We start from the raw sequence: 14068 nt of genomic DNA, 5'->3' as shown, positions 1-14068 counted from the left end.
GCAAGCGCGCGACGGCGCCAAGAAGCAGCACGCAGCAACAAGCCGCGGCGGCGAGCACATCAGCACGTAGCGCGTGGCGATGAGCAGCAACAGCACACAGCGCGCGGCGACCAGTGGACAAAGCGGGCTCAGGGGCGGCCGCGGCGGCGCATGATGAGGAAAGGGACGTGAGGACAAAGAAGGTTAGGGTTGAGAGATCTAATGGATAATATTATTTGCATGAATTTCAAATACTGAAAGGTGAGGAAGAAAAAATCTTGTGGAAGATATATAGAATTTCCGGTGCATGGGGCTACCCCTTCTGTGGATGAAGTTGGGCCGTATGGGTATTACGTGGCTCGTTGTGGCAAAGGCTGGGCCAAATAATTAACTAGGCTGAAAATGTGAAGGGCCATGGTGTAAAAAGATGGGCTCAACCCAAGACTTCGGTAGGATGCGACTCGGTCTCCTTCGGCTCGGAAAAATTCTCGAATAGATCCTTTTGGTGGGTCTTTTACCGATTGCCCACTCTCTTGGGTGCACAAGAGTTCTGAAATCCAATCTTTTCCATGGCATTTTTCGAAATACCACTCTATTAGAGGGTGCAAAACGAAATAGCCTTGTGGCAAGAGGCGGCGTGACCTAACGGACCAGTTCTCGCGGCGCCTCCCCACCCCCATCTCCTTTTCCCACCCCGAGTTCGGATCGACTTCTTCCCCTTGTTAGTAAGTAGCTCGGGTTGGTCTAGGAGTTCGTTGTATGTCACGCGTTACCCTTCTCATCCAATCTATAAATCGATCGGCTTGTGGCGCTTTTTTACTCCCAGATATTTTGGTCATCGCATTGTTGTTTCGTAGGACGCCGAGGTCCAGAGCCGGAATGGCTGGCGGCTTCCTCTTCCAGAAGTTCGCCTCCGGGATGTGGAGATCGACAAGCCGCCTCAGCGATCCGATCATCCCCCATGCCTCAGTACGTACAAATTCCTGTTGCCCTGGGTTGGCTCCTTGTAATTGATGCTTATACGCGCGCGCTGCTGTTGAGACACATCTTCGTCATGTGAGTTGATTCTGTTAGATTTGATTGATGTATCTGTTATGAGATCGTTCGCTAAGGGTTTCGAGGTCATCTATCTATGTGTCTATAGACACATGGATTGGGATTGCATATTGCTACTCCATAGCAAATCCTTTCATTATTGCTAAATTCTGAGTGTATCTTTTTTTTCTTCCCTTAGTGTCAGGAACCATAGAGCTTACGTGTTAGTTTATTTGATTGAAATATGATGTTTAAACTTAACAGCACAGTAATTAATGCGCTTTCTTTTATTGTTTTCGCTCTGTTATTTGAAATAGGAGTACTGCTGTTCACTTTTATCTTGTGAATGAATGAAACATCTGACTCCTGATCCTGCCGTGATGCAGGTTGCTGCAAGGTACCTCGGCACATCCCCATGGTCTCGTGCGGCTACTAAAGCAGGCTGGCCAACGACTGGGATGCCATCAACTGTTGTCAAGAAGCCAACCTTCCTGGTTTCTGTTGGAGGAATAATGAAGCGAGCTTATTCATCTGGTGCACCCAACAAGCTTGGCGAGACAGATATTCAATTTGGAACCTTCCGACGGCTAAAAAGCTGGGACTGTAAGTACCAAGATTTTTTCCTCTTAATAACTCCTGGATGAAGTCTACCATGCTTCTTATGAATGTCGCTTTCTGCTTACATTGCTTCCTGTATCAAAATTTCATTTCATTTGAGCTTACTCCCTGTCATGTTAGCAAGTATTTAGGTTGGTCAATCTTTAGTAAAGTAATGGTTATGGTAGCTTGAACTGGCATGCATGATGCAATAACAGATCTCGTGGAGAAAGCAAAGTTAATTGAGACTAACAAGAAGATTTTGGGGCAAGTATGGAAGTCGCATATTACTAAGGCTAGTTAAAACTGCTGCCCCCCCCCCCCCCCCCCCCCCACCTGATGGAAAAAAAATGCCTACGATGATGATGATGATGATAATTGAGTTAGATACAGGTTCATCTGTTCCAGATAATTAATATGCACATTGACTTTTGTTTTCTGGCGTGCAGGGATGATGAATTGGATAGAGCATGGATTAAATCAGTGTTCACTACTACTTTTATTTTCTATTGTTTTGTCACTATGTATTTTGCTCCAACAGCAAGGGACTATGGGCATGGCCATAGTGGTTCCCGTGGTTGCTCTGGTTGCTGCCATTGCCTTGCCGGTGGTTCAAAATCCTAAAAGAAAAGGTGCAAATAAGTTAAGAGCTCCAAGTGCTGTGCTATGAGGGTGTTACTTGTTTTGTTCTTTCTTTTCCAAGAGAGTGCTGTGCTTTTGAATTTGTCGTGCTAGAGCACCCCCGCAATGTCTTGCTACTCAAAAACCAACTTATGTTGCTACCCAATTCATGATGACAGGCGTGTAATGTAATACATTATGTTTATTTTGAATGTATCCGCTGAACTTATGTATCTGCCCCTTTGATTAATGCGTGCAACAGAATGGGGACACGTTCAGAGTTTTTAAGTGGCAAGGAAGCACGTTGCTGCTTAACAAATGCATTGGCAGCAGCTCGTTTATACTCGCATATCCCTGACACTCTGACTGGGGAAGCATTGGCAGCACGAGATGGCTTGCAGCTAGCTGGAGAGCAAGGACATGCAAATGTTATCCTGGAGGTAGATAACTTGGTGTTGGTAAATCTGCTACGTTCTGAAGACGGCGGTCGCAGCGTCATTTCAGGACTCTGGCAGGAGATCCGAGAGCTAGGTAGGGGTTTCAGCGGTTTCAAACTCTTGCATGTAAACAGGGAATGCAACGTGGCGGCTCATGTATGTGCAAGCTTGCCCACAGAGTCAAATCCTGAGTTCTTTTGGTCGGACTGCTTCCCGACTAGGCTAGAGGAAGCTATCCAGAACGATTGTAACCCCTCTTGATTATTAAAGCTCTTGTGATGTGCTCAAAAAAAAAATCAGAATTAAGCATGCGCACGGATGCACCTTACTTTATTTTTGTTTGTTTCTTTTTCTTTGGTTTTTTTCTTTTGTACTGATACTGATTTCCTTCCTATCTATTCTTTACTCTAATTTGCAATGCTCCGGTAAATATTTATTTTTCATTTAATTTTCTATGTTCTTTATTTTTTTTTAATATTAATATTCTCATCCATTATTCTCTATTTTATTTTTTTATAGACTAAGTCTATGAATGCTGTACATATAGTATACACTAGAAATTAGGCGCGCCAATACATGACCCCTACTATGATTTTCATGGACTGGTGGTATTTTAGATTAGATCTATGCTTTCAAGGAGTCGCCTAGGCGACAAGGTGGTGGTGGCGGCGCCTCGCCTAAAGTGTCATCTTAGTTCGCCTTAGCCCGCCTAAGGCAATGGTTGACTAGGTGATAAGGCGGTAGTGGGTTACTTTCTGGATAAGAGTAAAATGCGTGAATAGTCATTATACTTGTTAGCGTGTTCCAGCTTGATCATCGTATTTTGTAAAGTACAAATCGCGTGCAATAAAGTCATTTGCCAATATCAATATGGTCATTACCCCTCTATAGCCATAAGTATTTGATGATGTGGCGTCCAATTTGGAGTTCTTTTTTGTAAATTGCTGCATCTCATTTGAGTTGAACATGCAAAAAGACAAAGTAGAGGTTAAATCTGTTAATTTTGACTGCCAAGGGATGCAGTGAAGTGATTCATCTTCGAACTGCAGTTCGAATAAAAAATAGTAGAAACAATAAGGTTTTGAGCTTTAGGAATTAATAAGCTCGTAATTACATAATTCAAGCTTGTGCATGCACAAATTATTGAAGTGCTCTCGGATTGAGCTCAACATCCCGTGGAATTGGAGCATTGGGCGGTGGCAGCGACGGGCTGGTCACACCAGTACTTGATTTAGATAGCAAAGGTCTATTATCAGGTTGACATTTACATACTTTCTGTTTGAGCCTACGTGTCTGAAATACTACTGCCATTCATAGATGATAGTCTTATTTAGGATGGACATAATGACCAAACAAAAAAAAACGTTACTTATCAACCCACTTATCTCGTCGTATTTCTCATGGAAATAAACGAACTTCAACGGCTAACATCACTGCCTCGTTTCGATCAGTGGTCCGTAAGCCTATTTCTTCTGTTTCTTTATTTTTACTAGTATAGACACACATGCGACACACACGTAATTTAAAAAAGTTAATTAGATTTTAATTCTAACTAGCAAACATGGCCGTGCGTTGCTACGGCCAAAACTAATATAAATATAATACTATGATACATTTTATGTTATATATATATATATATATATATATATATATATATATATATATATATAATTTTTGCACAACCAAAGGTAATAAATAATCGTAGGCTCACTACTGTAAATGTTTGCATGGTTTTATGTGTGATGGATGAAGATGATATAAAGTTACATTTTATCTTTACATTTACATGAAAGTAAAGATAAGTGGATACCGAGCATTACTATAAAAATCAAACCAATCTACTATTTTTAAAGCAATCAATATTTTCTTGATCCATCAATTAAAATAAGGGGATACTGAGCATTGTCTATTTTCATTGCATAGGTTTCATGGTTTATAGAGCCATTAAAATAATTGTTGCAAATATAGTATGGATGGTCATACAGAGTGATTATATGTATATAATACACAAAAATATTTGGAAAAAATACAAAAACATAACACACAACACGTTCTCTACAATCTTTGCTCGCTCGCTCGCTCTCTCTCTGACTGTCCGCACTCGTCATACTTTAAATTCATCCTCTAAAAAGAATATTTCGTCCTGGTCATCGAGATTCTCTCTTTTATAATTAATTTTTTCTTTCCACGCTTATTCATACTCTATATCTCATCCTTTATACCAACTATCCTATATTTTTATTCTACTATCTCATTTCTTTTCCCTCCTCTTCTTTTCCTTTTCTTTTTTTTCTTATTTCCTTTTCTAACAGCTTTCTTTTTCTTCTTATTTCACTTTCTTTCACTTTTTTCTTTCCTTTTTTTCTTCTTTTCTCTTTCTCCCTTTTTTTATTTTTTTTACTCCCCTCCTCCCCCCTTCCTCTCTCTCTCTCCCCCTCCTCCCCATCCTCTCTCTCGATCTCTGCCGGCGGAGGGAGGACCAAAGGACACCGGCACCGCCTCCGGCCTCCGGATCCTCTTGCTGCTGCTACCGCCGCCACCTACTGCGGAGGAGCAGCAGGGGCGCGGGCAGCGGCGCACGACTGGACCGGCAGGCAGCAGAGGTGCGGGACCGGCGGGCGCGCGCAGGAGCAGGGCCGCCGGTGCGCGTCCTCGGCTCGGCGGCGCGGCTCCTCGGCTCTGCTCTTGCCCCGACGCCTTGCTCCCCAGATCTGCCCAATTGGGCCACACACCGGCTCCGGCCCTCCTTTGGCGGCGTGTGGCTGCGGCGAGCGGCCGGGCTTGCGCGAACTCGAGTTCTGCTGCCGACCGTGGAGCTCCAGATCTGGCGGCGGCGGACGGCTCCGGTTCAGGGTGTGGGCGCTGTTGACGGCTGTTAAGTACCGATTTTAGGCCGTCAACTCCTGCATAAATACATAAAATGTAAACATCAACATAGTGGTAGGGGTTTATTACTGACTATTTCCACGAGTGTTGGAAAATATTTGTATGCAGGTGAATTAAGGAACAAAACACACTTCATGAGCAGAAAAACACACTCCACAAATCAAGGCAAAATGCACAACCAACCAGAGCATGAGAATCAGGCCGAAATAGATCAAAATAGGCTCGTGCACCCAAGCAAAGAAGCTTAGGACAGGCCATGACCCATGGGATTAGGACAAGAGACACTAGGACAGCCCAATTACCAAATTTGGGGGCGGTTGGAGCCTCGGGCAGACCGTCCGACCACCACGGTCGGCCGACCAAGCCCATGGGCCCCACCACCTCAGCTTTGACGCGTTGCAGCTCCTCACTGGCTCCCAAGGTCGGTTCCAAGGGGTAGAGCTGCAATCCTCAGCCGAAAGCACCATGTACCCCCTCTATAAATATGAGGGGAGGGTTCCATTTGAAGACATCCATCAAGTGCTCACTTCAAGTCTTCTCTTGTTTTAGACCGTGGATGAGGGCCTCGTACTCGGCCGTGTTGTTGGTGGCCTTGAAGAGTAGCTGCAGGACATATTTTAGTTGCTCACCTCTCGGGAGATGAAGAGGATGCCCGCCCCGGCGCCATCGAGGTTGAGGGCGTCGTCGAAGTACATGACCCAGTGCTCGGGTCGCTCGTCAGGTGGTGGATCCTGAATCTCGGTCCACTCGGCGATGAAGTCTGCCAGGGCTTGTGACTGAATATTCATCAGCCGTCAATTGATTCTGAAACGTGACACGCCGTGAATCAAGTTTCAACTCCCATGGGAGAACAGCTTCATGTCGTACACCAAATGATATGGAGACACCTTTGTAGCGCCATGACAAGCCATTCTGTATGCCCACAAAGCTTCATGAAGCACAGTATGCCACTTTCTAGGATATTCATCAATCTTTCTCTTGATCAATTTGATGACCCCTTTATTAGATGCTTCTGCCCGACCGTTAGCTTGGGCATAATATGGAGAAGAATTTAGCAATTTAATCCCCATTCCAGTAGCAAATTCCTCAAATTCATCTGACGTAAACATAGTAGCCTGATCGGTCATAATGGTCTGCGGAATACCAAACCGATAGATAATATGTTCTTTGACGAATTCAATCATCTCTTTTGATGTAACATTTTTCAGAGAAATTGCTTCAACCCACTTGGTGAAATAATCAGTAGCCACCAAGATAAACTTATGATTTTTACTGAATGGAGGATATATCTGGCCGATCAAGTCAATTCCCCATCCTCTAAATGGCCACGGCTTGATTATGGGGTTCATGGCTGACGCAGGAACTCTTTGCACGCTCCCAAACTTCTGACTTTCTTGGCAACCTCTGTAATATGTGAAACAATCTTCCAGTATCGTCGGCCAAAAATATCCGTTCCTCCTGATCACCCATTTCATCTTATATGCCGATTGATGGGATCCACAGATCCCTTCATGAATTTCACCCATTAATACCTTAGCTTCTTCTTTATCGATGCATCTGAACAAAACTCCATCAATCGTCCAATAATATAAATCTTCCTCCAACAACACATACTTGATTGCCTAGAATCTGATTTTTCTGTTCACTTTAATGGATGGATCTCTCAAATAATCAATAATCTCTTTCCTCCAATCATCGGCTGTTAATTCCGAGGCTATTATTCCTTCCATCGGCCGATATCCTGAAAGCATGCTGAGCCAACCGATTTGCATCACTGTTATGAAATTTGGGAACATGCTCGATGGTTACCTTCTTGAATTCTTTCAGCAGCCGGAGACATTCTTCATGATATAATTGTAAAATATCATCTTTGCATTTATACTCCCCAACCAACTGATTAATCACCAGCATAGAATCTCCAAAAATCTCAACAGCATCGGCTTTGATCTCTCGAAGTAATTGAATTCCCTTAAGAATAGCACGATACTCAGCTTGATTATTGGTTGCAGAGGCTTCAATCGGAAACGAGAACTCAAAATTTGCCCCCCGAGGGGAAATCAGCACCACACCAATTCCAGAACCATTCCCACATGAAGGTCCATCAAAGAATAAAGTCCAAGGAACAAGATCTACCATGTTTAGCTCTGGTCCACAATGTTGCACAACAAAATCGGCTACGGCTTGACCCTTAACTGCTTTAGCCGATTCATATCTCAAATCAAATTCCGACAATGCCAAAATCTATTTCCCTATTCTCCCTTTTAAAATCGGCAATGAGAGCATATATCTAATAATGTCATCTTTGCTCACAACAACACATTCAGCCGATAATAAATAATGTCTAAGCTTGGTATAGGAGAAGTATAAGCAAAGACACAATCTCTCGACAGGAGAATACCTGGTTTCAGCATCCAGCAACCTTCTGCTCACAAAATAAATAGCTCTTTCTTTTCCTTCAAATTCTTGAATAAAGGCCGATCCGATAGCACGCTCATCAGCCGATAAATACAATTTAAACGGCTTGTGCTTTTGGGGAGGAACCAACACCGGAGGATTTACCAGATAATGTTCAATTTCATCCAATGCCTTCTGATGTTCCTCTCTCCATACAAATTCCTGATCAGCCTTCAACTTCAGTAAATAACTGAACGGCTGAATTTTTTCCGACAGATTAGATATAAATCTTTGAATAAAATTGATTTTGCCGATCAATGACTGAAGTTCAACTTTCGTCGTAGGGGCTTCAACTTTGTCGATGGCTGATATAGTCTTCTGACTGATTTCAATCCCTCGCTCATGTAGCATAAAACCCAAGAATTGGCCAGCTGATACACCAAAAGCACACTTGTTTGGATTTATCTTCAAACCATGTCTCCTGGTGCATTCCAGAGCTCTACGCAGATCGGCCAAATGTTCTTGGTGCCCCTTTGACTTCACAACCACGTCATCAATGTATATCTCCACAATTTTGCCGATGAGTTCATGAAAGATATAATTCATGGCTCTCTGGTACGTAGCACCGGCATTTTTTAATCCGAAGGTCATGACTACCCACTCGAATAAACCGAGATGTCCTGGGCATCTGAACGCAGTCTTGTGGATGTCTTCCTCTGCCATAAAGATCTGATTGTATCCAGCATTGCCATCCATAAAACTGATCACTTTGTGCCCAGCAGCAGCATCTACCAACATATTAGCTATCCGCATAGGGTAACCATCCATCGGCGTGGCTTTGTTGAGATCCCTGAAATCAATGCACACTTGTAGTTTGCCATTCTTCTTGTAAACAGGAACCACATTAGAAATCCATTCAGCATAACGGCACTGCCGAATAAAATTAGCTTCAATTAACCGTGTGATCTCGGCCTTTATATCTAGCAAAATCTTAGTATTGCACTGTCTTGCTCCTTGTTGGTGTGGCCGATATCCCGGTTTTATAGGCAAACAATGTTCCACGATAAACCTATTCAAGCCAGGCATCTCATAGTATTCCCAAGCAAAGCAATCTTTATATTCTTTTAATAAACTCTTCCGTTCCTGCTTGTATTTGGGATCCAAATTGGCACTAATAAACGTCGGCCTTGGTTTATCACCATCTCTGATGTCAATTTCCTCTAGTAAATCAACCGATGTAAAACCATGCCCCAACTTTCCTTCTTCCTCTAGGAACTCATCCATCAGGAACTTTCTGAAGAATCGACTGCTTGGATCAGTGTAGAACTGTTACTGGCCGATTCACCATCGGCCTTAGCCTTGACACGCCAGACTTGTGATTTGATCCCTTTCTTGCGCAGAATCTGTTCTTGTTCTTCCTCAATGATCTCCAGCTGGCGTAACCTCTGAACACGTCGCTTCTGAGACCTGGTCAAACCTCCTGGGCACCATTGAGATTGATCTGTGTGATCAGGCTCGCGTTCTGGATCTCTTCGCATCGGCTGATCATCTTGTACTCTGTCATCGGCCATCTGTTCTAGCCGATCGTATACAGGTACTCTTCTCCCAGCAGGATCACGTAGCATTGTTCTGCCCCCCAGTCGATCATGCACCGATACCCTTTTTCCTAGCCGATCATGCACAGGAGTGCGCTCACGCCGATAGGGCTCATGACGTGACCTTTCATATGATCGGCTGCCTTGACCATTGCATTCGGGACAATCATATGTCGAAGGCAATGTCAACCCTTCTTCCCAGCAGTCGACAAAGAAAGGACACCTCCAATGATCTTGCTCGCGTCGCTCTTCTTCTTCTCTACGCTGTCGCCTTTCACGATCACGCTGAAACTTATTCAACAGCATTTGAGACGTTACACGTCTACGTGGTGCCGATGAACGTTCAGCATCTTTCATCGGACCCTTTCCTCTAACCTCATCGGCCGCTATCTGCGCTTTAGGATCAACAGCTCTAGATTTCTTAGCCGATGATGACGTCAGAATCTTAGCTTGAGAAGAACCATCATCTCTGGCCACATCAACCATGTTCGTGGCGAAAGGATGTCCGTCGATCTTCATCATCTTCTTGGGAGCCTCAAATTTCAATCTCCCTTGTTCGAAAGCCATCTGAATCTGCTGTCGGAAGACCTTGCACTCATTTGTATCATGCGATGTGGCGTTGTGGCACTCGCAGTACTTTATATTCTTGAGCTCGTCCTCCGATGGAATCTTGTGATATGGCTTCAACTTGATCAATCCTTTCGACAATAAAAAGTCAAAGATCTTGTCGGCTTTGGTGAGTCAAACCCATACGACTCAGGCTCTTTCTTCCCAAACAGACACGTCACCGGCTTCTTGCTGTTCTGTATCCATTCAACCGATGCGACCATTTCTTGCTCCTCTTCAGACTCATCATTAGCAGAATATTCCACATAGTTGATCTTCTTCTGAAAAGGCTTCTTGGACTCGTAGGATCAAGTCTCTCCTGTCATCCAACTTGCGATCTGGCTAATACTTTCAAACTCTTGCGATGCATATTTATCTTTAATGTGCGGCAAGAGTCCATTAAATGCTGCATCGGCCAACTACTGATCGGACAGAACCAAACTGTAAGGCTTTCTCCAACAATGGAATGCATATTTGAGTATCCATTTGTACGAATGCCTTCTCTGTGTCAATGGATACCGGCATGCAAATATTATGCACTCCAACGGAAGACGCAAACGGAGAGGCAAACGAGGGAGACGGTCTGTTGGCGGGCTTTTACCAGGGGCAAGTGTATTTTCCCGCGCTCGGATGCATTTATTGCAGCGCCTGGTGTTGGCGGGGGTGTTGCTGCCGCGTGGGAACCTGGCGGGGCTGGGGTCCTTCCGTGCATCGTCGACACCGTCGCCTCATCGGTCGGAGAGCCGCAGTCGCCGACGTCGTCCCGCACATCATCACAGCCGGGAGACTAGCACCAGAACGGTATGCATTTGATTTATGCGAAGAACTAGATGTGGAATCGCTCGGTTGCACGATGTATACTAGAGTTAATGATTTGGTTTCAATTAATAGCTATGGCTTGGAGGTATTTGAGCAAGTCCATGTTTGGTTCATCGGGAGGGGAAAGTGAGGAGGAAGACCTCCAACCTGCAGCAATCATAGCATCCATGGGTAGGAAACGTCATTTGGGAGGGTCTGTCTTTGGTCACAAGATATACAAGTGTGACCGGGCGGCTGCAGAACGCCTTTTGATGCTGAAGTATTTTGATGAAGAATCAATATTCGATGATGATCAATTTCGCCGAAGGTATTGGGTTGCTTTTGGTTTCTGTATTGATATCATATAATTGATATGGTTTTGTGCCCCTGAAGTTGAATTCCAACTTATTAGGGAGTGTCGAATGATTCTATGGCAGGTACCGAATGAGGAAGCCTCTTTTCCTACGCATTGTTGATGAACTCACAACGGCAAACTCTTTCTTCAAGCAGCGACGGAATGCAGCTGGAGCAAAGGGTTTTTCTCCCATTCACAAGTGCACAGCAGCAATGAGAGTCCTTGCGTATGGACAAGCAGCAGATGCAGTTGATGATGTACTCATGATGGGGGAAAGCACGGTACTTAAATGTGTGATGGTATTTGTGAAAACGGTGATCTCTGTGTATCAGGAAGAGTACTTACGACCACCAAGATAACATGAAATTGAAGAGATGATGAGATCAAATGCAGCACGAGGGTTCCCTGGCATGATTGGACCCCCAAATCCACGACGTTCCATTATACGCTTCTGCATGCCAGTGTAGTAGGCACGAATATGAGGTGCCAGCTTATCTAGGTCCATAGACATAATCCCTGCTTCTGCGTTTAGTTGCATCTTCTTCTTTGGTGAAACCACCTCCACTTCTGGAGACATTCTTCAGGACCGTTGGTGGTTTCCTACGAGACTGCCTTGGTGTTTGTTCTTCCAAATCAACAACCGGTGCATTGGAGGTGTCAGTCCCTCCCTCATTGCCAACCCCATTATGAGCACCCAACTGGGACAAATTTCCAACATATATGAAAATTACTTGGTCATACAGAAGGAAATACAAACAAAAAAAATACTTGGCAACATACATGCGGACTCTCCTGACAGTTTGGAAGTTGATAGTCAATATTTGCAACAAGATCATAAGCCCACTGGTCATTATTGTAGTGTTGGTTCTCCATCCTTGCCAAAACATTCATAAACAATGTCAATGCATTTAAATGACCACATAGCACAAACATATTTGCTGATTCAAATAAGCAAGCCATGACATTAAGCTCCACACTTCAAACGTAGGTTTAAACAGATCAAGGTCCACAACTACTAACCATATGGTTCAGCACAGAAACAACTAAACACTACGGCACAAGTTTTATTATAGTCGGATTACATAGCCACACATGTACTTGTGCCTATTTCATGAGGAGATACTACTTTCTCAATCCTACAACCCATTAAAGTACACTAGCAGCCTTAGTCACTGAAATTGGGCATGGCGTCACTATCGTAGTCGACGCCCCAGAACTCCTCAATGTGATCCTTCACCGACAAGTATCGAGTGGTGGTGGAGAGATAGGTGATGACACATCGCTGGGTATAAACTCAGACAGATTACCATCGTCAGTAGCCTTGTTCACGTCGTCAAGTGCGGCCTGGCAAGAAATGGAGTCCTTGTCCAGCCCATCTGCAATGACCTCAATGCAGAACTTGAGGTCCACAAGCTCGACCTCGGAGAGCACCTTCCTAGGCACAAGCAGTTCTTCACTCAAACGCATCAGGTGAATGGAGGCCCTTTGCATCATGCGAATGGTCAAGTCCAGAATATCCTGGTGATTGTCCATCTACACGAAGCAGGGAAGTAAAGTCCTATATCAATGCGTAAACTGGTGCTATAATCCAACTAAAAGAACCGTAACTGTGTGCAGTGCTAGAGACTAATGCAACATGTAGTGTTAAATCAAGCAAAATTATGGTATACGCACTACTGCACACAGCATGCCCATTGTGCAACTACACTACGCTACTACAGCGATAATGACCCATCTACTGCTGTGTTGGGCTAATCGAACCACCATGCGTTCAACAGCAGCCAGATTCAAGCAGCACTACAATTCTGGTGCCTGCTTCCTAGATCTACGAAGCGACGAAGAAGGGCCAAGGGAGGAACAAGGGATAGTTCGATCTCTGGCCGCAGATCCGTCCCACATGTACCGAAATGCATCGTGAAATTAGTAGAGGATTGTCGATCCGAGTCAATAATCAATGGAATCGAGGGCAGGAACAACAAACGCAAACATCCCAGAGTCCTATCGACAAACAAATCTACAAGTGGGGGAAAAGAATGGAGAAGACGGACAACAACCGTACCTCGTTCATCTGCTTCTCGCCGACGAGCCTGCCGCCGTTGCTCGGAACACGCACCGCCGCACCACACCGTAGCTCCGACTCTGCCCTCGGAGCAAGACCCTCTTCCGCCTCGGAGGGGAAATCTCTGCAGCGCGGTCGTTGCTCTGGGGGCCGATGCGTCGAGGAGAGAGGGTACTCATTTTTGCGTCGTCTCTCTCCTCCAACGCAAAATGGATCCCTCATATGCATCCTCTGTTGGAGGCTGATGCGTACTGCTACAGTACGTTTCAAGACGCATTTTTGCCTTTGTGTTCCCGTATGCGTCTGCTGTTGGAGAAAGCCTAACATCGGTTCTTGACATCTCTGAATCTTTGGATAAAAGCAGCAACCAATTCATCGTTTCTTTGCCTTAAGCCAGTCAAATCGGTCAACTTTAACTCAGTAATCCCAGAGAAGAAGAACTGATGAACTTGTCTCTCTAGATCGGCCCAATATAATATGGAGTTTGTTGGCAAAGTGGTGAACCAAGCAAAGGCCGATCCAGACAAAGACAAGGAGAACAAACGGACTCTGAGTGCATCCTAGTTGCCCGCTTCTCCCAACTGTAGAAGGAACCTATTAACATGTTCCATCGTAGAAACTTCTCCCTGCCCTGAGAACTTTGTGAAATCAGGCATCTTGTACTTGTGTGGGAGAGGAATCTGATCATAAGCCGGAGGATAGGGAG

General features: G+C 44.6%; 1 protein-coding gene across 1 annotated transcript; it reads left to right on the top strand.

Annotated features, from left to right (window-relative positions):
• Positions 1 to 593: 593 nt before the first annotated feature.
• LOC120713699 lies at positions 594 to 2482 on the top strand. The gene is made up of 4 exons (XM_039999650.1): positions 594 to 704; positions 837 to 948; positions 1401 to 1617; positions 2061 to 2482. Exons 2-4 carry the CDS (start codon positions 859 to 861, stop codon positions 2279 to 2281), a joined length of 528 nt encoding a protein of 175 aa, XP_039855584.1. The 5' UTR covers positions 594 to 704; positions 837 to 858; the 3' UTR covers positions 2282 to 2482.
• The last annotated feature ends 11586 nt before the right edge of the window (positions 2483 to 14068 follow it).

The sequence above is a fragment of the Panicum virgatum genome, chromosome 6K (genome assembly GCF_016808335.1).
Source record: "Panicum virgatum strain AP13 chromosome 6K, P.virgatum_v5, whole genome shotgun sequence".
Lineage (NCBI taxonomy): Eukaryota > Viridiplantae > Streptophyta > Magnoliopsida > Poales > Poaceae > Panicum > Panicum virgatum.
This window is presented reverse-complemented; position numbering and strand designations above follow the sequence as displayed.

Bases quoted from the DNA above. Each gene is read 5' to 3' on its own strand.
- LOC120713699 (XM_039999650.1), top strand. From the start codon at position 859: ATGGCTGGCGGCTTCCTCTTCCAGAAGTTCGCCTCCGGGATGTGGAGA. The intron at 949-1,400 runs GTACGTACAAAT...GCCGTGATGCAG, and splicing joins CGATCATCCCCCATGCCTCA to GTTGCTGCAAGGTACCTCGG. The intron at 1,618-2,060 runs GTAAGTACCAAG...TCTGGCGTGCAG, and splicing joins ACGGCTAAAAAGCTGGGACT to GGATGATGAATTGGATAGAG.